At 35.7% G+C, this 25,416-nt stretch overlaps 1 protein-coding gene across 9 annotated transcripts in view; it reads left to right on the top strand.

The window, feature by feature from the left end:
- LOC132848923 (Fc receptor-like protein 5) overlaps nucleotides 1-25,140 on the top strand; it is a 103,796-nt gene extending 78,656 nt beyond the window's left edge. For 2 of the 9 annotated variants that reach the window (XM_060875028.1, XM_060875022.1), the window contains 11 exons: nucleotides 14,114-14,386; nucleotides 14,912-15,184; nucleotides 16,522-16,833; nucleotides 17,554-17,820; nucleotides 18,029-18,283; nucleotides 18,640-18,747; nucleotides 19,621-19,719; nucleotides 19,854-19,889; nucleotides 20,116-20,193; nucleotides 20,314-20,369; nucleotides 24,011-25,140. In XM_060875028.1, coding sequence (XP_060731011.1) covers nucleotides 14,114-14,386; nucleotides 14,912-15,184; nucleotides 16,522-16,833; nucleotides 17,554-17,820; nucleotides 18,029-18,283; nucleotides 18,640-18,747; nucleotides 19,621-19,719; nucleotides 19,854-19,889; nucleotides 20,116-20,193; nucleotides 20,314-20,369 — 1,757 coding nt within the window. In that variant the 3' untranslated portion in view covers nucleotides 24,011-25,140. Of the gene's footprint in view, nucleotides 1-10,305; nucleotides 10,408-12,099; nucleotides 12,136-12,274; nucleotides 12,527-12,656; nucleotides 12,936-14,113; nucleotides 14,387-14,911; nucleotides 15,185-15,368; nucleotides 15,642-16,169; nucleotides 16,440-16,521; nucleotides 16,834-17,553; nucleotides 17,821-18,028; nucleotides 18,284-18,639; nucleotides 18,748-19,620; nucleotides 19,720-19,853; nucleotides 19,890-20,115; nucleotides 20,194-20,313; nucleotides 20,370-24,010 lie in introns of those variants that run through there. The other 7 variants (XM_060875026.1, XM_060875025.1, XM_060875027.1 and 4 more) reach the window with 7 other exon arrangements.
- Nucleotides 25,141-25,416: the final 276 nt, after the last annotated feature.

Genomic DNA, 25,416 nt, shown 5'->3' with positions numbered 1-25,416 from the left:
ACAGCAATCAACCAGCTGGTACCAGGGATACAAGTTTGTCCAGTAGACGAGACTTGCACCGAAGCACTGCTGGTCACAGCAAGCTTATATACAGTTCTGACATGCCCCCCCCTTTCCTCGTTATCCAATCATAATACAGCTCACGTACGCAGTTTTTGCTCGCGTTTGGAAAAATACCATTATCTCCAAAATGGTCAATGTTTACCTATGCATTAGGCTATGCATTTAGCCATCCCAATTCCCATTATCTTCTAACTGAGGGGCCTCATTCCTATGTCTCTTAGCTCATAGCCTACGTCATCAGCCCATAAAGCTTTTAAGTTGGTTTTCCGTGCTTTTAGACTTTATTCTGCTTCATGAGATCTTTGTCAACACAACTTACTTTCTTCATGGGTATGTATGGGTTTCTTGTATTTTTGGTCTATGTGCATTAGCCATCAGTTTACTTATTAACCCAGTGGCCAGAGGCTGTATGTGCTTACTGTGGCTCTATGGACTTGTGATGTGTTTTAGCTTCAATCTCTGCATGGGTCGCTCAACTGTTGGATGAAACCAACCGTTCTACACCATCACCAACTGCTGATCTTTTCACTGAGGTCATCACTCATTACATCCAGGATATGGAGAATCGTGGTCGATACAGTGACACATCTGCTGTTAAGGGGGTCGATGTCTCGACACAGACTGCTACAGTGGTTACCAAGTCTACTCAGACTTCTTCAGCCTCATCCACACGCACTCAGGCTACTCAAGCTCCATGGCGTGTTAACAAAAAGACTCAATATCCTCCTCGTCATGCTGTCAAACCATTTTATATTAAGAGTGACTCTTTCTGAGTTTGAATCTTCTTATTAAAACTTATGCTCAGTTTTGGGCCTTAATACTATGTGTACGTGTGTCCTTTCTGCATTGCTGTGTGTGTGTGTTCCTGTGTGTCTTTAGAATATAGGGGTGGTTAATCATTCTCTACCTCTAATGGCCTAGGTCTGGGACCTGCTCCCATCTAATGGCCTTTTACCTTTCATGGCCTGTGCCTAAGACCTGTGTGCGTCTAATGGCCTGTTCATAATGTGACATTTGCCTAAGACCTGCATGCATCTAATGGCCCGTGCGTAATATGCCATTTGACCCTCTATGGAGGCTTCTTCTCCCTCTCTCACCTTTCCCCTAGATCGTGGTGTATTTAGCATTATTTTATTAAAAATTTCCCACAATTTCTAAAGGATGGCCTGGGAGCACGAAAAACCTAGACCCTGTCATCACACCTTACTTTCATATCCAGAATGAACTGGCTGTGCAGGATAGTTACATAATTCGCGGCACTCATCGTGTGATTGTACCTCAAGCTCTGCAATCTAAGCTCATTCAGTTAGCTCATGTCACACACCAAGGGATCGTTCGCACAAAACAAAGACTGCGAGACTTGTACTGGTGGCCTGGCATAGATTCACAGGTTGAGTCTGTCATTAAGTCATGCGCTACCTGCCTGCAGCATGACAAAACTGCCATCACCCGTGCTGCTCCGTTACAACCTGTGCCTACTCCAACTGCAGCCTGGGAAAAGGTAGCTGTGGATATCATGGGACCTATTCAAACTGCACCTCCTGACTGCCGTTTTGCAATAGCTCTCATTGACTACTATAGCCGATGGCCTGAGATTGCCTTCAGCTCAGGTATTACCTCAATGACTGTTATGAACTTTCTTGCTACTGTGTTTAGTAGAGAAGGAAATCCATTCGAACTGGTCACTGACAATGGTCCTCAGTTTATTTCAGCTCAGTTTGAATCCTTCCTTGCTGACAGAGACATCAAGCATTGCCACAGCTCTGTGTATTACCCACAAGCGAATGGGGAAATAGAACGCTTCAACAGAGTATTCAAGGACTGCTTACAGACAGCTAACATCTAAGGTAAACCTTTGAAAGCCTTTGTCACTGAGTTTTTACACACATACAGAGCCACTCCCCATGCCGTGACCTCAGTGTCTCCTGCCGAGCTACTTCATGGTAGGCCACTCCATACAAAGCTGCATATCAGAGGTCTCCACTCCCCATTGCCTCTTACAGAGCACACAAACCTAAAACAGAACATCCAGATGAAGCAACAGAAAACAAAATGGTATACAGACAGATGACGTAGTGCGAAACCATCCACTTTCCAAGTTGGATCTTCTGTCCGTGTCCGCGAGCCTAGGTTCATTGCAAAAGGATGTTCTAAGTTCACCCAACCTTTTAAAGTGGTAGCTCAGAAAGGTCCTGCTACTTACCTGTTATCCGATGGTAAAGTGTGGAATGCCATCCACCTTGCACCTACACCTCCTGCCAATTCAAGTGTTCCTACATCACAGCCTGATGATGCTTGTTTGCTGCCAAGCACCTCGGAATCACCTGAAACTGTGCAAGCCCTTCCCCTCTCTCCAAAGGTCTCAAGGATACGACATGCCCCAGTATGGTCTGGAGACTGTGTTTAAAAAAAAAAAAAAAAAAGATACAGCGATGTGAACATGTTTATTCTGTTCCTGTTCCCTGAGGATTGTATCTACAGTTAATTTACTAGTCTATTTTGTCATAAGACTGAATTGTGACTTACTGATTAGACTTTCTGTTACATGCTAGTCTAGATTTGACTTACCTATGGATTTTGTTATTTACTTCCATGTTTAGGTCATTAGTGATATTATGATTTACATTTCTACAGATTTTGCTACATACGTACTTGCCATGTGATCACATGTTTACTATGTTTGCTACTTAAAGGAAAGACATGCTTCATGTTGTTTCAGTTTACATATATTGTTCATGAAGTACTGATATTATGGTGCTACAGTGCAGAGTTATATTTCTTACAAGAGAGGAATATGTGGTATAGTGCAATACACCTCCTTTCCAGTTAGTGGCACTATGCACCTATGTGATTGAACAGCGTATGTATGTATGTGGAGAGGAAGAGAAAAAGCGCGTGTGAAGAAGTTGAGTAAAGGAAAGATATTGTTAACCTTGGCTGTGACTGCTTTGTTTCTACTACATACACAACACTGTTCTCGCATTTCACTCTCATTTTGTTTCTTTGTACATTGTACTGACCTGTTTTTTCTATTTTGTATTCATCTTCATTTTGCAGGGCAGGGGCAGGAATCAAGAATATATTTTTTATGTAACTTTTCATGTAAATGAGGTCTGTTGGCCATAAATGACAAAAAGTATTTTAGAAATTTGTGGTAATAAGTTTGAATGATGTTAATTAGAATGAGTTGAACACAGAATTGGAGGATAATTTTATATTTGAATGCTGTATAAACATTTAAACCAAACAAAGTTAATATTGAGGACAACAGAAGGTTAAATTATATATTTTATAGGCTTTCTATGACTGCTTCGTATTACTGAAGGACTTTATTATTTTTTTTATTTTTATCAAAACACTGTATTTTTTTAATGTTCATTAATTGTTTAGTAGAATATTAGTAACTGTTTTTTTTGGTTGGTTTTTTTTTTTATTTATTTATTTAAATTTTTTTTTTTTATTTTTTTTTTTTTGGGGGGGGGGTGGGGGGTGTGTCCCCCTCATACAAATAAAAAACTCTCAGCTACACAGTAGATGAAGGCCAAAAAACATCACACACTTTAGAACAAATAAATGATATCAAATAATTTTATTCAACACAATTACAGGTCTTTTGCTTTTCACTTAAATAACAATAGCTTCTCATTGGTGAAATACAAATTCAGATTAATGTGAAGCTTCGTTGAGTCAGATTTTATATTCTGGTGATTCATTCACCAGAGACACGCTGCACAAGGAAGAGGAAGTACACTCTTAGAAAGTACACTAACTCAGACCAGGAAGAGGAAGTAGACTCAGACTCTCAGATGTCTGTGTGCACGCGCTGGTGTTTCTGTCATGTGTGAAAGTGCAGTACAAACTCGGAGGCCAATGATGATCCTGTTACTATTCCTTATGATGGCTATCTTTCAATCAGACATGTACAGCTACTCCAGCTGCAGCTTTACTTCCACTTGTGTTCTAGATAAAAACACAGTTTTTATACGTGGTTAAATCTAATATCATATCTCAAGTGATCTTTTACAGTTTGAGATGATAATTAACTGAGGTACTTCCTCATCTCATCTACACTAAATTCTGATCACTCTCTCCTCTTCTGTTTGATACTGTATCTGCTCTCATAGCCTAGGACAGTGTTACTCATTGCGCGGCTCGCGAGCCTCCTGCGGCTCGCCAAGCTTTAATATGCAGCTCGCATGGCAGTAAATAATACGATGATATGATCATGTGGTTAAAATTTATTTTTCATTTAAATAACATTAAAAACAATCAGGGAAGCATAGAAAAATGAATGTGATCTATTACAAATAATAATATATATTTATATTTGCATAAATATACAACATTATAAATATATAAAATAATATTATAAATATTATATATACATTATAAATATATATATATAATATTATAATATTATAATATTATATTATATTATATATATATTATATATATATATATATATATATATATATATATATATATATATATATATATGTTATATATTATATAATAAAAAAATAAAATTATAAATATATAACATTAGTGGTGCTTGGGCTTGAACATCTGATATTTTGTTCAGTAACTCATTCATACATTCATTCATCTTCTACCGCTTATCCGAAGTACCTCGGGTCACGGGGAGCCTGTGCCTATCTCAGGCGTCATCGGGCATCAAGGCAGGATACACCCTGGACGGAGTGCCAACCCATCGCAGGGCACACACACACATTCTGTTCAGTAACCCAGAATGAAAAATGTAAGATGTGAGATTGACCAAAGATTATCATAATCACTATTCATAAGACACATGTACATTTAATAAAGATATATGTTTATTTAATAATTAAAGATAATAACATACATTTTGTCAATAAAAACAGAGCCTTGCTTATTTTGCAATTATTTTCTTTCTTTTTTTTTGCAGCTCACATTGGATCCCAACACAGCTAATGGACACCTCAGCTTGTTTGAGAATAACAGTGCAGTGACCTGCAGTGAAGCAGTCCAGTCTTTTCCTGATCATCCAGATAAATTTGACATTGTATATGAAGTGCTGTGTAAAGAAAGTGTGTGTGGAGGTTGATTGGAGCGGATTTGATGGAGTTGAAATAACCGTGTCAAATAAAAGCATTAGCAGGAAAGTCACAGGTAATGAGTGTAGGTTTGGGACCAATAATCAGTCTTGGAGTTTATACTGTTCTCCGTTCAGATGTTCATTCTGGCACAATGACAAACAAACTAAAACCTCGAAAAGACACAGTGCCTCTGTAATAGGAGTGTATGTGGATTACAGGGCAGGTTATCTATCCTATCTCAGTGTCTCTGACACAATGAAGCTCCTTCACAAAGTCCAAACTAGATTCACTTAGCCTTTCTACCCAGGGTTTTAGGTTTTCTCAGTCTCAACAGTGAAACTTTTATAACACTCTCAAAAAAGTGACTTTGTATGTGGCATCTTATGAAGCTTCTACAAATTGATATAATGTCCATATTACTACAATAAATTAAGTTCTTTACTTACTTATTTCTAATGAATGGGTAAACCTGTATAAACCTGTCATTATTTATCTACTTTTTGTCGAACATATATATTTTACCTACATATAAAAAAATTCTGCACTTAAATATCAACATTTTTTATTACTTTTTCAGTATTTATTAACTAAAGACTGTTCTGTAAGAATGCTATAGTTTACATTTTATTTTTACTTCTGATGGCTGAAATAACCACAGATGGCTGAATAATATTAATAATAATAATATTGATAATAATCTTTTAGAATACAAATGGTTGAATCTTCTAGGTCTAAAACAATTAGTTTTAATAAACAGTAAAAAATAGTTTTTTTTTAACCCAAGGATCAAGCTCTGTTTTAGAGAAAGCACGTCTTAGCAGTTCCTGTTGGGTTTCTGTTATATATGATATGAGGCACAGCTGATGAGTGGGTGGGGATTAGGAGGTCTGTCATCTTTAAATTGATTTATAGCTTTGCTTTTGACTTAACAGTTGATTGTTTACTTCCTGTGAGGTAAAGAAAACCAAGAATGTGATCAGTTTATTTGTAAAAGGAGAAATATTTCTGAATAGTGTATAGTTTCGGGTAGGTTTAGTTATAGATGGTGGGAGAAACAGTATTTGTGATTGTGGGTTCTGATTGTTCAAATGTGCATTATATTCTGTGGCGGAAAAGAGATTTAGCACCTTTTCATCAGTATAATGACAGTCTACCGTCTTCAGGATATGTGTGTTATTTGAGGTCACTGACTTTCCGATCTAGTGTAAAGTTGACTATATTTTCAGGAATCATTTGTGTAGTGTTTATCTTGGGAATGTTCATTGAAAGTATTACAACTCTCTAACCATAATGAGTCTTGACGTGCTTTTCCAAGTATGAATCAGATGTGAGAAAATCAGCTTTCAGCTTATGTTTTTGTTTTGCCATGAATTTTAACCATTGATGAATGCTCTTTATTTCTTATGATCAATGGATGATGATTAATGGAGGAGCACCTTAAAATGCAGGCCTTGTGTGTAGCCTTTTTTTGTATGGTGCTTTGCATCATGATGTTAGCGTATGAACTTTTTTTGTATTAACTTTTAACATGGCTGATTCTTAGCATGAAAAGAGCAAGGCACCTCTCAAGGTTGTGTAAAACTCAGCAAATATATGGAAAGACCACTCTATAGTTAATGTGGAGTCTGTTTTATCTTAAATAGTTCTTTATTTTACTTCTTCTTTCTCTGTAACAGGATATGCTGCTTTTGTGTTGAAAGGCAAAGAAAAAAAAATGTTGTAACAAAAAAATTTATTTAAACCCTTTTAAGCCTAAAAATGTAATGCAAAACACAATGCTTAATTCATTAATTATTTCAATCATTTATTAGTGGTATACTAAGAAAGATAATTATGTAAGGTATATTCAAGCTCAAGGTCTGGTGCAATTAGGGCTGATGCAAGAATGTGCAAATTATGTTGTAGATAATACAGTAAAGGCCAAGTCACACAAGAAACCTTCATAAAAGTGTGATATATCAGCATTTAAAATAACTTAAAATCACTATCACATTCATTTGCAGAATATAAACAGTATAAATGCTGTTAATATGACATCCTACGTTTCTAGGGGTTTCTATTTCCTCTGTAGATTGACCTTTAAATGATAGACAATTTACAGATAAAATGATCTCAATATCATTCAAAGGTCTGTATACATTTCTATATACCTCCAGGGTGAAATAAGGTGTATTTTCTCTCTTTCTTTATTCTTTCTTTCTCTCTCTGAGAAAGGCAGAGAAAGGGTGTGTGTTTTATAGTCAACAACTCAGGTTTGTCCATACTGCCTACCGAGGGAATTCACAGTAGTAATTAATACAGCTGTGAAGTTTCCTCCTTAAATTGACAGACCAGGCACTCAAAACACTGGTTGGCAACATATCCATGTAGGACACTGCGTACCCTGAGGCTGTGTTCATCGTTACCAGAGACTTCAACTAAACCAACCTCAGAACAGTAACACCAATATATCTTAAACACGTCATATGCAACGCACATGGGAATTGTGTTTTGGAAACTTCAGAATGCCTACAAATCCCTCCCAAATCAGATCACTCTTCAGATCACTATAGTATTCAAAACATTTCCTTTTTTTTTTAATTATTGATTTTGTTGCTACTATTGAGGTTAAGTTCGAGTTCAAGGCCTGGTGCAATAAGGGCTGATGTAAGAATGTGCAAGAAGTTGAAGATAATAGAGGCCAAGTCACACAGGAAACATCCATAAATGTGTGATATATCAGCATTTTAAATAAATTATCTTTTTGTTTTGTTGCTTTATTAACGGTTCATTGTTTTTTTTCATTGATTTTTTTTTGCACGTTTGTCACAATTTATTGTTTCAGATCATCAAACAAATTTAAATATTAGTCAAAGATAACACAAACACAACATGCAGTTTTTAAATGAAGGTTTTTATCTTTTAAGCCCTAAGCCTATTTTCCTGACTGTTTTTAGAAAATGATGCTCTATTTAAATGAGAATATCTCAATAACTATAAGGTGTATTTGAATAATTCTGGAGCCAAAATAAAAGGTAACATGCGGAATTGCTGCAGAAGTGTTATAATTTATATATATATATATATATATATATATATATATATATATATATATATATATATATATATATATATATAGATCAGAGTAAGAGAGGATGGAACATAGCCAAGATAAAAAAAAATTAAGTTTCACCTGACAAAATATTAAAATTGTAGACATTATATAAAAATAGTATTAAATATATCATAACAACTCCGTAAATCTATTTTATAACATCTCACCATTAACTGGTCGAAGATTTATTTATCTAGTGTGTATTAGAGATATTAGAGAGAGGTTTTAGTAGTGGCACACACTCCTGTGCCAAGCATGTTGGCACACCTCTGTATATGAGTTTTCTCAGCTACCGAACTATAAAACTTCATATAATTGATTTGTATGTCACTATAGGCGTTCATTGCATCAAAATCCAACAGTTTTCAGTTTGTTTTGGAGTCTCTCCACCTCTAACTACAGTACACAGTGCTCATGACTGTATGTCAGTCTGAGCCGCTTCCCCTCTATAGAGCTAAAAGACAGCGCTTATTGGTTACAAAACAGCTCTAAAATGATTAAATAAACTCAAAGAATCCACAATAAACCCATCGTTACATACCTTACAGCTGTCCGATCGTAATCGCGTATTTGGTTCGGTTTATTTGGTTCAGCACGATTTTCTGGATTTGAAAACACACCTCTTGTGTTTAATCCCAGCTGTTTTCCGTTCCGCGCGATTTCAGCGTTTAAAAAGCCGAAATAAAGAAAGAAAATCATTGAGTTGGTGCGTTTAAATGTCCAGGGGATTTAACTCGACTTATCGACGGAATTTCCCCAAGTGTGAACCCTCTATAGAAAGCTCTGAGCCTCTAGTTTCCGATTCAGGACATTTGTGTGTTTTGAAACATGATCCTATGGTTCTGTGGGTCATGGATGAGGGCGTGGGGTTCACTGGAGTCCCAAAGCTTGGCTTCATAACCTTTTCCAGACTGATAGATCTCAATTACTTTCTTTCTCATTTGTTCCTGAATTTCTTTGGATCTCAGCATGATGTGTAGCTTTTGAGGATCTCTTGTTCTACTTCAGTTTGTCAGTCAGGTCTTATTTAAGTGATTTCTTGTGATTCCTAGTAATCAGGCCTTGATGTGGCTAGAGAAATTGAACTCAGGTGTGATAAACCACAGTTAAGTTATGTTTTAACCTGGGGGCAAACACTTTTTACACAGAGCCATGTGGGTTTGGATTTTGTTTTCCCTTAATAATGAAAACCTTCATTTAAAAATTGCATGTTGCATTTACACAACAAATCAAATGTTAGGTTTGATTAATATTTACATTTGTTTGATGATCTGAAACATTAAAATGTGGCAAACGTGCAAAAAAAATAAAGAATCAGGAAGGGGACAAAAACTTATTCACACCACCGTATGTGCTTGGTTAGAATACAGATAATACTGGGTTTTGGATTAGCAGATGACTTGTGTTAAGTTTGGTGGGAAAGTTATTATTTGGTTTGTGGAAGTTTGTAAGATTTTTTAACATTATACACTGTCTACTACTGTCAATAGCCTCATATCTCCTTCTGGTCACAGAGATCGATATAAAATGTGTGTGTGCATGTCCTTTTTGTGGTTGTGGTTAGTTTCTTTTGGTCTTTCATTGAAACAAAGAGCAGTAACCAGTCAGCATTAGTGACTCATAACCACTAGGCTATTTTTGATAATCATGGTCACTGCAGCAAAGAATTAACCTGAATATCAAACATACAGTTGTACTTACACACTATACACATCTACACTGTACAAAGGCCAGTGTACTAATTAAGTTAATGAACTTAAATATATGTATTGTGTGTAGGTTTAGTGTGTTTGTAAGAATGTCCTCTTTCATTAATGAATGAAAATGCCTTTTCACTACCCCATTATGTGACTAGCATGAGCCAAGCCTCAATCTAATTAGATTAAAAAAAAAAAAAACTTTCCAGAAAGATTCACTTATATCATGTTGAGATGATTTATGAACCTGAGTGGGGTTAAATAAAGTTGTGTTCCCCAAATTGTTGAATTTGTTCCTTGGAGGTGGAGTTCACTTAAAAATATCACACCAACTTGCACCACAACGGAAATCTTTTTCTCCTTCTCTTTTTGTGCATGAAGACAGGAAGTGTAGAGGCTTTAATCCAAACCACTGATCTGTCAGTCATTTATCAGTCTGACAGAATGGAGCTGTGGACACTCCGTATGATGATCTGTGAGTAAAAATGTTTTCTTCGTGTGAGTCTTCATTAGAGTGAGAAGTGGGTTAAAAAATTGTCCACATGGTGACTGATCCTGTGTGAAGAGTTTATGTAATTTGGACATTGTCTAGAGTTAGTTATGTGAGCTAGTTTATATGACTTGAGACCGTGTGATAACTTTTTTGTTTGTTTGTTTAATTTGGCTGTTTGTTTCATTTTGGATTGATTTCTATGTAGTATAGTATTAATTAGATGTATTAATCCTTACATGGACAGTGAGATGTGTTTGTGTAGGATATAGGATAGTCTGAGTAAATAGATGAGTGTATAAACTGTTGGGTTTTTGCTAATGTTCTCAGTAAATGTGCTGCTATTTAATGTGACTTTAGTGTCTTTTGTGTCTTTATCACACAATAAAGTGGCTGCTCCACTGCATCAATCCCTAATCATTAACAATAATTTGACTGCAATAGATGTAGATTATTAATAATTTGTAGTATTTGAACTTTTATATAAAATAAATTCAATGAGTAAAAATAGACTGCTTCTTCTTCATTAGAGCTGCAATTATCTTCTTTAACTGGTCTGTTACTAACTGTGTATTTCCCCTGAAACACTCTGCAGTCTTTTTCACAGATGTTTCTGTTGGAGGCATTTTGCACTTTACACAGTCCTGAGATGAATGTTGTTGTTATACTGTATGTGCTACTGAGATCAGGTTTTTCTTCTTATATTATCCATTATCCTGAAGGCTGTATGTATTGCACTGTAGTGTTAGTGCACATGAGCAATTTTGTAATGTGAAAGAGAAGGAAGTGACGCAATTCAGCTTCAGATTAGCAGAAGTGGATTTAATTATACAGGAGACAGTAATGAGCTGTGAAGTGAGCTGAGTGAAAATAACTTTTTTAAACATTAAAGGTGCCCTTCCACACAAAAGCGTTTTTACTTGTATTTTTTGATAGGTCCATATGTGTTTGTGTTGTGTCGTGAATGTGAAAACAAACTGTTACCTCCCCGGTCAGTTCTAGCCACTTAAAAGAAATAAGGGGAGAAATCAGGTCAGTTAGAAAAGCTGGTCAGTGTGACGTAGTAATGATTGAGCTCATTACTATTCATGAGCTCTCCCACTTGAGACCGCGCCCCCAGAATTCGTGTAGCTCAGTGAGTTTCCTATACAGCAAGGATGGCTGAACGTCAACGGGCTTGTGAAGAAGCCATTCTGCCGCAATTCAAGGTGATTGTAAACAAATGTCCTCTAGCCTAGGCTACTTATTGCGCTGGGTGAATGAATAGTCATGCTCTCATATCCTAGCGGTTAGCCAATCGGAGCCAAGCAGCACAGCTCATTTGAATATTCATGAGAACTGGCGCAAATCGAGCTGAGTCTTCCTGCAGGCTTTCTATACCACACTAGAATGGCTTGAAACAAGATGACCAAGGCATTATTTCCACAAAACATGTTACAGAGTCCATGGTAAACTTCAGACATTACCACAAAAGTAATGAAATACGTGTGACAGGGCATCTTTAAACATTTTGAACAGGTAAATATATTGTTTGTATTGTTGCTGTGTAAGTGAAAGTAAAAATATTGATTTTCTTTTTTATTTACAGACATACAGATATGACATTGTTCTCATTTGTCTTCTTAAAGAAATTAAAAATTCAGCATTACATATTCTCTGTTCTTCTTCCTTTTTTAGTGCTTATTTCATTTATCCACGTTGGACAAGCTCAAGGTGATTTCTGTATATTTTTATTGCTTATGTTGTGTACATGATGGATTTGTATTAAAGTGGAGAAGATTGTGTTTGTACATTGTTATACAGAGTTTATGATATTTACATTAACAGTCTGTTTGTGTTTTGACTTTTCCAGCAGAGAATAAACCAGTTCTGATTGTGCAGCCAAACGCACCACAAATATTCAGAGGAGAGAATGTTACACTCTCATGTATAATTTCGGGAGGTAGTGAACAATACATCTGGTACAAAGATGGTGTTCATGTTCACAGCTCTGCTGAAAAGGACTACACTATAAAAGTAGATCAGAGTCACAGATACAGTTGTTACGGGTCTAAGAATGGACAGACAACAGCAATGAGTGATGAAGTGACTCTCTCAGTGATAGGTACATGTCTGATCTTACACTCCTGTAACATGCACTCATACGTAATCATTACAAAACACACTGATTCAATATCAGATATTCAGAGAAGGGTGTGTTTGACTGATTTGATGTATTTTGTGTAACTGCACAGAAAGACCAAAAGCTGTTGTGATTCTGCACCCTGATGGAGAGATATTCAGTGGACAGGAGGTCACTTTAACATGTGAAATACGAGGACATGCAGACACTGTAGATGTGGAGTGGATGTACAACTGGTATAAAGATGGTGTCCTACTTTTCGCCCTTGTTGAGCACAAGTATTCATTTACTGCTGTAAAGTCTTTCAGTGGTAAATTCTCCTGCAGAGGACAGACAAAAAGTGACTCACAAACTTCAGAGACCAGCCCTGCTGTTACACTCACTGTGTCAGGTGTGTTTTTGGGTGTCTGTGTGTGTGTGTTTCTTCTTCAAAGTATATATTAGCTATAGCATCACATCAGTACATTCAGTGCAGATTAAATTTAGACATTTACTTATACTCATGAAATTGTCTGTGTTCCTGTTGGATAAATTAATGGTTTTTACTTTGCAAATCTGTTACGGATCATTTTTGCACAGTCTCTTTCTAAAGGTAGAATAAAGAATACTGAACTTATTTGAGCAGAGTGAGCTCAGAACTCCCTTAGATATTAGTCCTAGATCTTTAGTGACTTTCTGGTCCAGTCATCGATGCACTTTTAGAGGAATTACTGCAGGTCCACCTGTCACATTCTAGTGGGAAGCATCACAACCAGACCAAGAACTGGGATACACTTCACACATTTATTTACACAAGACATGAAATAACCTCAAAATAACAATATAATACATGAACACACACGAACAGAATGTGACACATAATGAGGAACAAAGACAGATACACAAGGGCAGGTATAAATAAGGTAATAACACATTAGGTATAACAAGCAATGTGTGGGAAAAGACACATTGCCTCAAGCATCAGAATCTCTGCCAGCAGCCCCTCTGGTGACTTGTCAGAGAATTGTGCTAGAAGTTCCTCACACCACCACTTTCTCTCATCTTCTCCACAGTTTTTTTCTGATCTTGACACAGTGTGCTGCTTGTTAAAAGCTTTTAATCTACAGCACACTGTGGGAAAGATTCTGTTTAAGTGGTGTTTATATACAACACAGGCTGGCAGTAATCAAGCCTGGGTGTGTCGACTCTGTCTGACAAAACTCTCAATAAAATTTGGTTAACTGAGTAATTAATTGAGTAATTAAGGGATGCATTATATTTTTACACAGACCCAGTTATTGTTGTTTTTTCCTCTTGTAAAATGAAATAATATATTTTTAAACCGGTTTTGTTCAATTGGACTGTCTTTGTCTTTTAAAAGGTTTTAGAGAAGAGCTGAAACATTTTTTTCTTTTCACAGCATTTACTACAAAACATTTTGACAGTTTTTAATGGAATATTTAGTCATAGTGAGTGTTTTTACAGTGTATTAGTAGCAGCATGTCTCTGTCTGTAGTAGTGTAGTATTGATTAGTGTGATAAACACTCTGAGAGCAGCACATGAACTGTGTGTTTCACCTCCAACTACAGAAAAACCTAAACCTGAACTCACATCAGACCTTAAAGGAGCTGCACTGACAGGAAACTCAGTGACTCTGTCCTGTACACTGAAGCTGCAGTCTGCTGGATGGAAGTTTTACTGGATCAAACCCACACAGAGCTCTGAGACTGAGACTGAAACACACCAGTACATCATCAGTTCAGTTAGAGTCTCTGATGGAGGTCAGTACAGGTGCAGAGCTGGAAGAGGAAACCCAGTCTACTACACAGACTACAGTGATGTACTCTGGGTAAATGTTATTGGTGAGTAACAAAGTTTGCAGTGTTTATTAAATATACACAGACCTGTGTAAAAGTCTCGCATTCAAAGATATCATTTAAAAATGCATTGAAAATAATGACAATAAATGCTTAAAAAAACACAATAATGTTAACAATAATAAAGTCAATATTTGGTGTGAAGACTCTAAAGTTTTATAAGGAAAATGACTAGTAAGTCAAAACCCAGCAACTTAATTATATTTGTCTAAAAAGTGGTTTATTACATGATATGATACTTTTGTCTATATGTTTTTAGCTAATGTTTGGAAATTCGAAAATGTTCTTATTGTGGCTTAATAATGGAAAATTCATAGAATAAATATCTTTAACAACATTTGTACGAAATACTCAATACTATTATAAGTACACATCTTAATAAACTTTAGGTAATATTATTCCATCTACACCACACCATCACTAATTATTTGACTAATGACAGTAGAATCAGAGCTGTATTCATTGCACTGTTTATTTTGAGGTGTTAATAATAAGATTATGTTTCTGCAGAGAGTCCTAAAGCTGTGGTGACCATAAAGCCTGACAAACATGTGTTCAGAGGAGAGACTGTGACTCTCAGGTGTGAAATACAGGGAGGAGGAGACACTGAGTGGATATACAGCTGGTATAAAGATGACCAAATCTACAGAGACTACAAAACCCAGGAGTTCAGCTTCAGATCAGTTAGAAATGAACACAGTGGTAAATACACCTGCAGAGGGAGGAGACGCAGTGACTCTCAGAGCTCAGAGATCAGTGATGCTGTTACTCTCACTGTATCAGGTTTGTGTTATCTTATATAATTTACACAGAGCCAGATGCTGTTGGATTTTTTCCCCTATAGTCATAGTGTGTTTTACAGTGTATTAGTAGCAGCATGTCTCTGTCTGTAGTAGTGTAGTATTGATTAGTGTGATAAACACTCTGAGAGCAGCACATGAACTGTGTGTTTCACCTCCAACTACAGAAAAACCTAAACCTGAACTCACATCAAACCTTAAAGGAGCTGCACTGACAGGAAACTTAGTGATTCTGTCCTGTACACTGAAGCTGCAGTCTGCTGGATGGAAGTTTTACTGGATCAAACCCACACAGAGCTCTGAGACTGAGACTGAAACACACCAGTACATCATCAGTTCAGTTAGAGTCTCTGATGGAGGTCAGTACAAGTGCAGAGCTGGAAGAGGAAACCCAGTCTACTACACAGACTACAGTGATGTACTCTGGGTAAATGTTATTGGTGAGTAACAAAGATTGCAGTGTTTATAAAATATATACAGACCTGTGCAAATGTCTTAGGCACATTCAAAGATATCATTTAAAAATGCATTGAAAATAACGACAATAAATGTTTAAAAAACCACAATAATGTTAACAATAATAAAGTCAATATTTGGTGTGAAGACCCCTGTGAGGTTTTATAAGAAAAGTGACTAGTAAATCAAAACCCAGCAACTAAATTATATTTGTCTCAAAAATGGTATCAATGATATGATACTTTTGTCTATATGTTTTAGCTAATGTTTGGAAACCTAAAATGTTCTTATTGTGGCTTAATAATGGAAAATTCATAGAATAAATATCTTTAACAACATTTGTACGAAATACTCAATACTATTATACAGTACACTTCTTAATGAACTTTAGGTAATATTATTTTATATACACTACACCATCACTAATTATTTGACTAATCACAGTAGAATCAGAGCTGTATTTATTGCAGTGTTTATTTTGAGGTGTTAATAATAATATTATGTTTCTGCAGAGAGTCCTAAAGCTGTGGTGACCATAAAGCCTGACACACATGTGTTCAGAGGAGAGACTGTGACTCTCAGGTGTGAAATACAGGGAGGAGGAGACACTAAGTGGATATACAGCTGGTATAAAAACACACACTTCCAATACCAGAAACCCCAGCAGTTCATCCTCAGCTCAGTTAGAAATGAACACAGTGGTAAATACACCTGCAGCGGGAGGATACACAGTGACTCTCAGAGCTCAGAGATCAGTGATGCTGTTACTCTCACTGTATCAGGTGAGTGTGTGAGTTTGTGTTATCTTGTCATTAATTACATGTAAACTCTGTATGATTTTGTTCCATGTTTGTTATCCATTAGATGTAGCAGAGACAGTAATGACTGTGTCTCCACTGATCTGGCTGACTGAAGGAGATTCAGTGACTCTAAGCTGTGAGGTTAAACACTCCTCTACAGGCTGGACATTCAGCTGGTACAAAGATGTTCTCTACACAGACAGTCAGGGTTCCCTCAGGTCCAGAACATCACTCCTCTCAGACAGCAGCAGAGGATCTGGAGGCTCCTACACTCTCAGTCCTGTTACTCTGAATCACACAGGAGTTTATGTGTGCGGGGCTGAGAGAGGAATCTTTCACACACAGAACAGCAAAACACAGCCACTGTGGATCACTGGTGAGGAAATAAAACATTTTTGTTTACTTGTAGTAAATAAGTGTAAATGAAAGAATCAATGCATAAATAGAGATTTTATTAAATAAAGAGTTAAATAAACACATCTAGAGGTGGTTTGGGGCTACATTATGTTTATAAAGCAGCCTTGTCTGTAGAGGTTTATGTAGACCATATTACTCCTTATGGTCTGAGAAGTAGGTAAGTAACTGTCCAAAATTAACACCAGATCTGTAAGATAATGACTGCCATTTTATAGAGTGCATGAACACATCTTACAGAGCTTAACATAAAACTGACAAGCTTTAGCTTTTATTCCATCATTAATTGCAGTTACTGTAAACCACACTGCATATGTGCACCACAGTCAGAATGTGTGCTGTGCTTGAAGTAAGTCAATGAGTTATATAAAACATCTCATTATTAATTTGATGTGTTCAATGAAATTAAATATGAAATTGTTACTATCTACTGCATTATTTTCACATAACGCAACCTCCTGATTTGAGCATTCAACTGTGGTGTCCTATAACATGAAATAATATATCTTTTCATATGTGTCCTGTATTAACTGTTACAAATGTTATTACATGTTTACTTGGGTTAATTTTTAATGTTACACATATTAATATACTGCACATATAAAGGACCATTATAATAAAATCATTAAATATTTGAATCATAATGATTTTATAATGAAATTTAATTATTTGTGTATTTCAGGTGAATCTCCTCCAGTGTCTCTGATCATCAGTCCGAGCAGAACTCAACACTTTACTGCTGACTCTCTCTCACTGAGCTGTGAGGACCAGAGTAATTTTGCTGGATGGACAGTGAGAGGATACAGTTACACTAAGACATTTGTCGATTGTTCATCAGTTTCAGGATCTACATGTAACATCAGCTCCCTCTCTACATCACACACTGGAGTTTATTGGTGTCAGTCTGTATCTGGAGGATGCAGTAATTCTGTCAACATCACAGTGCACAGTGAGTCTTCAATGTTCTCATCTGTAACAGATTTACAATATACAGGACTAGAGATAACACTTTTAAACTCTACTGAACTCAGTGTAAAGAAATGATCATTGTGCTACACTCTATCTGATATTTCCCACTGATAGAGCTCTCTGTGTTACATTCATTACATTATTTTACACACTTTCTTTTTTCAGTGTTTTCTTTCTCTTTCCTACAGATGGTGATGTGATCCTGGACAGTCCTGTACATCCTGTGACTGAGGGACGTCTTCTGACTTTACGCTGTTTATTTCGCAACAAAAAGATCCCAGGTTCTGGTGTCGATTTCTATAAAGATGATTCCATCCTTCACTCCCAGACTACAGGAGAGATGATCATCAGTAGTGTCTCAAAGTCAGATGAAGGTTTCTACCACTGTAAACACCCAGAGAGAGGAGAGTCACCGAAAAGCTGGGTTTCAGTCAGCTTGCAAAGTAAGTTGGATTCTATTTCTGTCCTAACAATAATATTTAAAATGTGCAGTGATTACTACTACTACTATTAATAATAATAATAAAAATAATGACACAGGCTGGTCTTAGGAACCATTAATAGATTGGTACCGGTGGACCTAAGACATAAGACATAAACCATCTGTTGCTTCATGTGTGAAAAATAATTTTCTTTCAAATGAATTAAAGGTCACACAAAAATGTGATTGTTGTGAGTAAACTAATGAAAGTGTGTTGTTCAAAAACCATACACAGATTTTGTACATTTGTAAAAGGTTAAACAGTACTAAAGTGACAGCAGCTTTGTCATTTGTGTCTTTTTCTTTCCTCTGTCTCAGGTCCTGGGCCCAACATTGTACCAGTAGCTGTGGCTGTGGGACTGACTTTGGCCTTGTTGTTCATCATCCTTGTACTGATCCTGCTGTGGAAGCACAAATCCAACAAAGGTCTGGTAATTAGGTTTCACCAGATTCTACACGAAGCATAGTGTATAAATCATGACATTATTTATGTTACACAAACATGGAAATAACTTTTCAACAATTACTCTCATTACACATGATTTTACACATGATTAGTATAAAAAAGTAGTTACAACCAATATATATAAAAAATATATATAAAAAATAATAATAAAAAAATTAATAATAATAATAATAATAATAATAATAATAATAATAATATTTAGGATGCATTTTACATAGAAATTCTCAATTTGGTATCCATTTATTACTCTTTATCTAATTCAAGTGAAGTATAAATGCTGTTGTAAAAATAAAAGCTATAAATTTCACTAATAATAATTATAATCAGTTATAAATTCACTCATGACACATCTGGTATACATTTAGTTTCAAGCACACAATTGATAAAAGACAAAAAAAGGCAAAAAAAAAAAAGTTGTGCAGCTCAGCTATAAAGTTAGTATAACTTTTCCTTCCTTTATGTGGTGCCATTATTCTTCTTTTAATTGGTTCGCATTGATTCTTCATAAAATTAAATTTGCCTTGATTTACATTAACTGAATTTCATGAATGATACATAAATGTTGTCATAAGACTCCTGTGAATGACAAATTAATTTGTATGTATTTGGCATGTTAAAAGAGACTCTTGCTTCTCTTTTTAGCTCTAGACTTTAGTTATTTTTTACTAGTTGCTTCGTTTTAGCTACACATATACTGTATATTATATATATGTATATATATATATATATATATATATATATATATATATATACTGATGTATGAGAGCTCTCTAAAATATCATTTATGTGGCTTAAAATTTGAGCAAATGAAGAATTTCTGTTTTGTCATCCAGGAAAGGACAGAGGCATACAGCAGAACAGCAATCAGACACCAGTCCAGAGTCCATCAGGAGCTGAGAATTCTCAGTCAGGAAACGCACCACTTCAGACCGGTCAGACATGTGTACAGTGATTTAATATGAGTATATTCTTACTAACAAGCTCATGTAAATGGTTATTTCACTGGAATTACTTTTAAACAGATCAGAAAATCTACAATGTTCTCTTTATTCGCTTTTTTCTGTAGGAGGTGACAACATTTATGCCTCCGTAGACAATGCAGGTAAAAGTAAAAGAGATTACATTACTTCATTATTTCATTTTAAATATTTCCAATTTTACTAAAAGGAATAAATCTCAGAATAAGTCCATACGGTAAATACAGTATAGAGAGAGAGAGAGAGAGAGAGAGAGAGAGAGAGAGAGAGAGGATAATGTACATTTTTATTTAACCAAACTTGACTCGGGTCAAAACTATGTTTGTTTGTATTTGTTTACTGTCACTGCAGATCATGATGCTGGACCCAGTGATGTAACTTACGCTGAGCTTGAACTGAAGACACAGAAAAAAGCAAAGAAAAAACAAGGTAAAATGTTTTAAATTAATTTTTCATTCAATTCATACAGATTTATGTCTCCTGAACAAGTGGGATGGATTTGAGTTGACTGTGGATGTTAATACAGAGCGTCTTGTTCTTGTAACCTAGTGAAAGCCAATGTCGAACCTGACACTCTTTACTCAGAGCTGAAGCAGGACACATAGGTAAGAGAAAGTTCTGTTTAAAAATATCAAACTGAGTGAGAAATATTTACAGAATTATCAGAATTGTTCAGTAGGAGTTACAAATAGCTGCAAAAACAATGTAGCAGCAGAAGCTATTCTAAAATTAGTGGTCACTCTGCTTCCTTTTGAAGCAAGCTTTACTGGCTGCTGGGTATCATATAAAGATTGCAGAAGGAAGTAACCACTGAAATGGTCTATAGCACTTGCTGTCAGAAAAAAAAGAGCTGTGCATTCTGGTTACACTGGTCACAGCACAGCAGCCCAAACACTCCATAAACTATATGAGTGAATCCTCTAGTCCTTCAATATCCTGTGGTTGATCTTAATTTTAAAAAGCTCAGTGTATTCACAGCCTCAATAAATAGATCTATAGACCTAAATCTATTGAAAAAACTATACACGTATAAGCATAGCTTCAACAGATGTATCACTAGCTAATGTGGAATAGAGTACTTAGTAAACTCAGAAATGGATTGAAATCAATTTTTTGTTCCATTTATATAAGTTCATTGTTCAGCACTATGGTGTGATTCAGTTAGGAATTTATTAGAAATGTATGGAATTTTTTCTATAATACATGCATATAGTTTAAGTGCACTATGTTTGACTTTTTTGTATTTTTGGGAATGAATTTCCAGGTCATGGTGCTTCATTGGGTTCAAGTGTATAAGTATCTCACTCCATTTCCTGTTTGGGAGCGTGTATGGGAAGAGCGGGGAAGTAGTGATGGCGAAGTGAAGCTTTCTTGAAGCAGTGAAGCTTTCAACCCAATTGTTACGAACTCAGATTGTCTAGGGGTTAGTGAGAACGTAACAAGTAAATAAATGAGAAATTTTCCCTTTTCCTCCATCCCAGCTCCGCTCACTTTTTAAATTGATACGTCTCATAAGGATTCACACCAATCCCCTCTATTTAACACCATACTTTAAAAGACCACCGAACCAAAAATATTCAATAAATTGCGTTTATTGTTCATGGCATAACAAAAGCCAATGAAATGTAAATTATATAAATGTCAAAATAAAATAAGCCTAAACAACCAAGGCGTCAGGAGAGAGCAAATGCCGAAAACAACAAACAAAACAGAAACTTACTTAAGGTTAACAAAGTAACTTCCCTGCCCAAAATAAAAATAAAATTAAAGACAATATTCTTACCTCTCTCCCTGACTAACGAAAAACAGGTGAAAAATATGGAAGGGGTATAAACCCAAATAAATCGGCGCCCATCTCCCTACACAGTTCGACAGAGGCAGACTCACACAACAACTGTAACGTCGTTGTAACCACACTTTATGTTTACATTTCACCAATTGCTTAATAGCAAACACAACAAGCACAGTGCTGGGATAGAGGATAAGGAAAGAGTCTCCGTGAGCTGTGTCTCTCTGCTGTTTTTATACCTCCCGCACGCCGTATAGCGCCGCTAATTGGTATCAGCTGCAGATGATTTGAAGTGCTGCTTAGCAGAGAGAAAAAAGAAAGAGAGAGAAAAAAACAAGGGAGAAGAAAAACACTACAAAGACATCCCAAAACATACACAGTACGTAATGGAACGTAACCCAATTGTATCGGGAAAAGGTTCATTACTCGAAGCTTTTCAAATCAGAGCTCGATGAGGAGGGGGCACGGTGGCTTAGTGGTTAGCACGTTCGCCTCACACCTCCAGGGTCGGGGTTCGATTCCCGCCTCCACCTTGTGTGTGTGGAGTTTGCATGTTCTCCCCGTGCCTCTGGGGTTTCCTCCGGGTACTCCGGTTTCCTCCCCCGGTCCAAAGACATGCATGGTAGGTTGATTGGCATCTCTGGAAAATTGTCCGTAGTGTGTGAGTGAATGAGAGTGTGTGTGTGTGTGCCCTGCGATGGGTTGGCACTCCGTCCAGGGTGTATCCTGCCTTGATGCCCAATGACGCCTGAGATAGGCACAGGCTCCCCGTGACCCGAGGTAGTTCGGATAAGCGGTAGAAAATGAGTGAGTGAGAGCTCGATGAGGACCTCTGCTGGTGAAAGCGCTATCACAGAAAGTTCCACAACCAAACAACGTATTCATTTTACAAGCAATTACGGATTGACAAATTAAGGAAAGATTAATAAATAAATGAATGAATATATTAAATACATGACCAAAGCATGTTCCATTGCATACGCATGGTAACTCCAAACGAAAATGTAATAAAGAGAACTTTTTGTATGGTGAATGTGGACATCTTGACTGTTTTTAGAAAAAAATCAAACTCATGAATATTGAAGGTACATAAGTGCAGACACGTTTACACGATTACAAATCTGCCTTACAGACTACTGTACTGTAGGCTAGATGGATACTTTGTGTTTATTTATATTTTACTAACAATCAGCAGTCAGCAATCAGGTGTCCTCTTCAGCATGACTATATAGACCCACAGTCTTATTTGTAAGTGTGAGCTCGTGAAATGGACATTGTAAGTGTTCTTGAATGAGTAACATGGATGATGTATTATTATAGGCCAGCTGCTGGGAGAAAATCAAACACTGGTCCTAAAAACAGATTAAGGATAGACCTTGTCTCAAAAGTATAAAGTGTGAACCATTTAAAAAAGATCATGGTATTAATTGGTGCACAAAAGGCTTTTCTTGCATTCCTATATTTTTCAATGTATTACTACTATCCGATATGTATTATGTTACTTTGAATCGTATAATTGCCCAATGATGAGTGAGATTTAAGTCATAAATATAGGCTTCACAACAAAACCATATATATCCATTTTATTGGGCGAAATCAAATGAAAGTGTTCCCACATTACAGAGCGCGATCTTTTTGTAACAGGCTCCATTGACAACTCGCAACAATAAGCTCTCCTAAACTCGCTATACAGTAATAGATTCAGTATAATATTCCAATACAACACACGAGGGCGCGCCACCGCGTGTCGCGCACGATTTTAAACCTTTGAATAACGAAGCAGTCACGTGGGTGTGTGTGAAACGAAGCTTCGGAAGTCATTGGTCACGTGATTTTGCCAGAACGAATCAAGCTTCGATACAAAGCTTCAATAAATCAATAAATCGGTTATTTTTTTTTTTATACACGCCTCGAAGCTTCGGTGTCACTGGTAACATCAATAGGGGGAAGTAAGCGGGAAAGCTTACATTCTGTTGACCGTAACCTTTATTGGTGTATTTTAATGTGGCTTTCACATATACTTTAACATAACCAATCAACAAGTGTGTCTTCAGAGTTTTGCATCATCTTGTGCTCTTTTGTTTATGAGTTTGTGGTTTTCGTCAGTCTGTAAAACATGTATGTCGTCTCGTCAATAAATGTGATCAAGGAACAAGTGGAACGCGTCAACAATGTTTTTTCCTGCTACTTCGCCTCTCAGCAGTTATAAGTTGCCTCTACATATAGTGAAGAGTAATAACACACAACAGTTTTTCCTTTTTCCTAAATAAACCATAGCTATTTAGTGCTTAATATTTTAGAATTATTGTGTATAGAAATGCATTTCAATTGCCTTTTAAACGTTTCTTACTTATTTGCTATTGTCTGTAATATATATATTTATATATAAGTATTAAAATATATTTTTTCAAAACATTAAAAACTGAAATCTAAACAGCTCTAATTTATCATTTATAGGTGCTGGAAATGTGTGTAAAAAGTGAAGAGATGAGATCGAGAGTTCATCTTGTTCATCATGTGTGCATTCACAATAATATCAGAGTGAGATTTTTTTTATACAGCTAATCCCTGAGTCCATGAAGGAGATGACTAGATCATAAATCAAAAATATCGCAAGTTGAACCATGACCTAACCTTCATTCAACTTAAAGAAGTCTTAAAGAGTGGTGATCAGTATGGGGGTAGTATACTGTAATTTAGTAATAAATTAACACTTTACAGTACATTTGGCTAATGCAATCTAATACAAAGCTATAATCCTATGTGCTATACAAACCTTTAACAATGGTGGTAACCCTAAAATAAACAAACATGCATTGAAGTATCATATCATATCAAATTGTAGTCACCAAGATTCTGACCGACGTCTGCATACTCGAACAACTTTAGGTTGTTGATGCCCACAGTAACTTAGTTGCCTGAAGATTGAACTTATTTGTTTTAAATAAGATAATTGGAAAGGATTATATTTTAGCAATCATGTATTTACACAATCCAAGCTATTTCCACACAACAAAAATAAGTGCCAAAAATGTATATTTGGTTATTTAATACCAAGGAGACCCAAACTGTGTGCACAGATTGTGACAATATTAGTATTTGTAAAAATATACATCGTTATTTATGTAGTGTTAAAGAAATTTTAATGTTTTGTTGTTGTTGTTGTTGTTCTTTTTGTTGTTTGGTATAAATTTGGATGTATTTCATCAATTACTGTTATGCTTTTAGTTTGCACATATGATACTCTGTAATAGCATATACATTAATATGTATATATAACATTTCTATTTTAAGTCTGTCAGTTTTTGATTCACAGTCCAGTAGCTCGAGTAGTGATTGCATCCTATGAATACATCCTATGTGTTTCATTAATATTTTGAAGCAATTCTAGAAATACTGCACATCTAAGCAAACAGATTACAAACTGAGCTAAACATGGAGCATTAACATGTTTAGATCAGGAAATATTATTAATATTATAAACAAAACAAAGCCTGTTCTAAGATACAAAACAACGTTATTGTATTTTTTCTATTTTTATTATTATCTCTATTTTTATTACTATCTCTATTATTGTACTTTCTCAACAGCGCCACCTTTTGGTTATAATTCGTTTTTTTTTTTTTTGTAATCTGTCCTTTATTAAATTTTAGGTTTGAAAATGTAATTCTTTTTTTTTTACCTTTATGTTTAAATTTATTGTAAATACTATATGCATATTGGTTGTTTCATATTTGCTGTTTTATTATTATTATTATTATTATTATTATTATTATTATTATTATTATTATTATTATTATTATTATTATTATTATTATTATTATTATTGCAACCTAGACATCATTAAAACTGCTCTTACATCT

Source organism: Tachysurus vachellii, chromosome 7 (assembly GCF_030014155.1).
Source record: "Tachysurus vachellii isolate PV-2020 chromosome 7, HZAU_Pvac_v1, whole genome shotgun sequence".
Taxonomy (NCBI): domain Eukaryota; kingdom Metazoa; phylum Chordata; class Actinopteri; order Siluriformes; family Bagridae; genus Tachysurus; species Tachysurus vachellii.
This window is presented reverse-complemented; position numbering and strand designations above follow the sequence as displayed.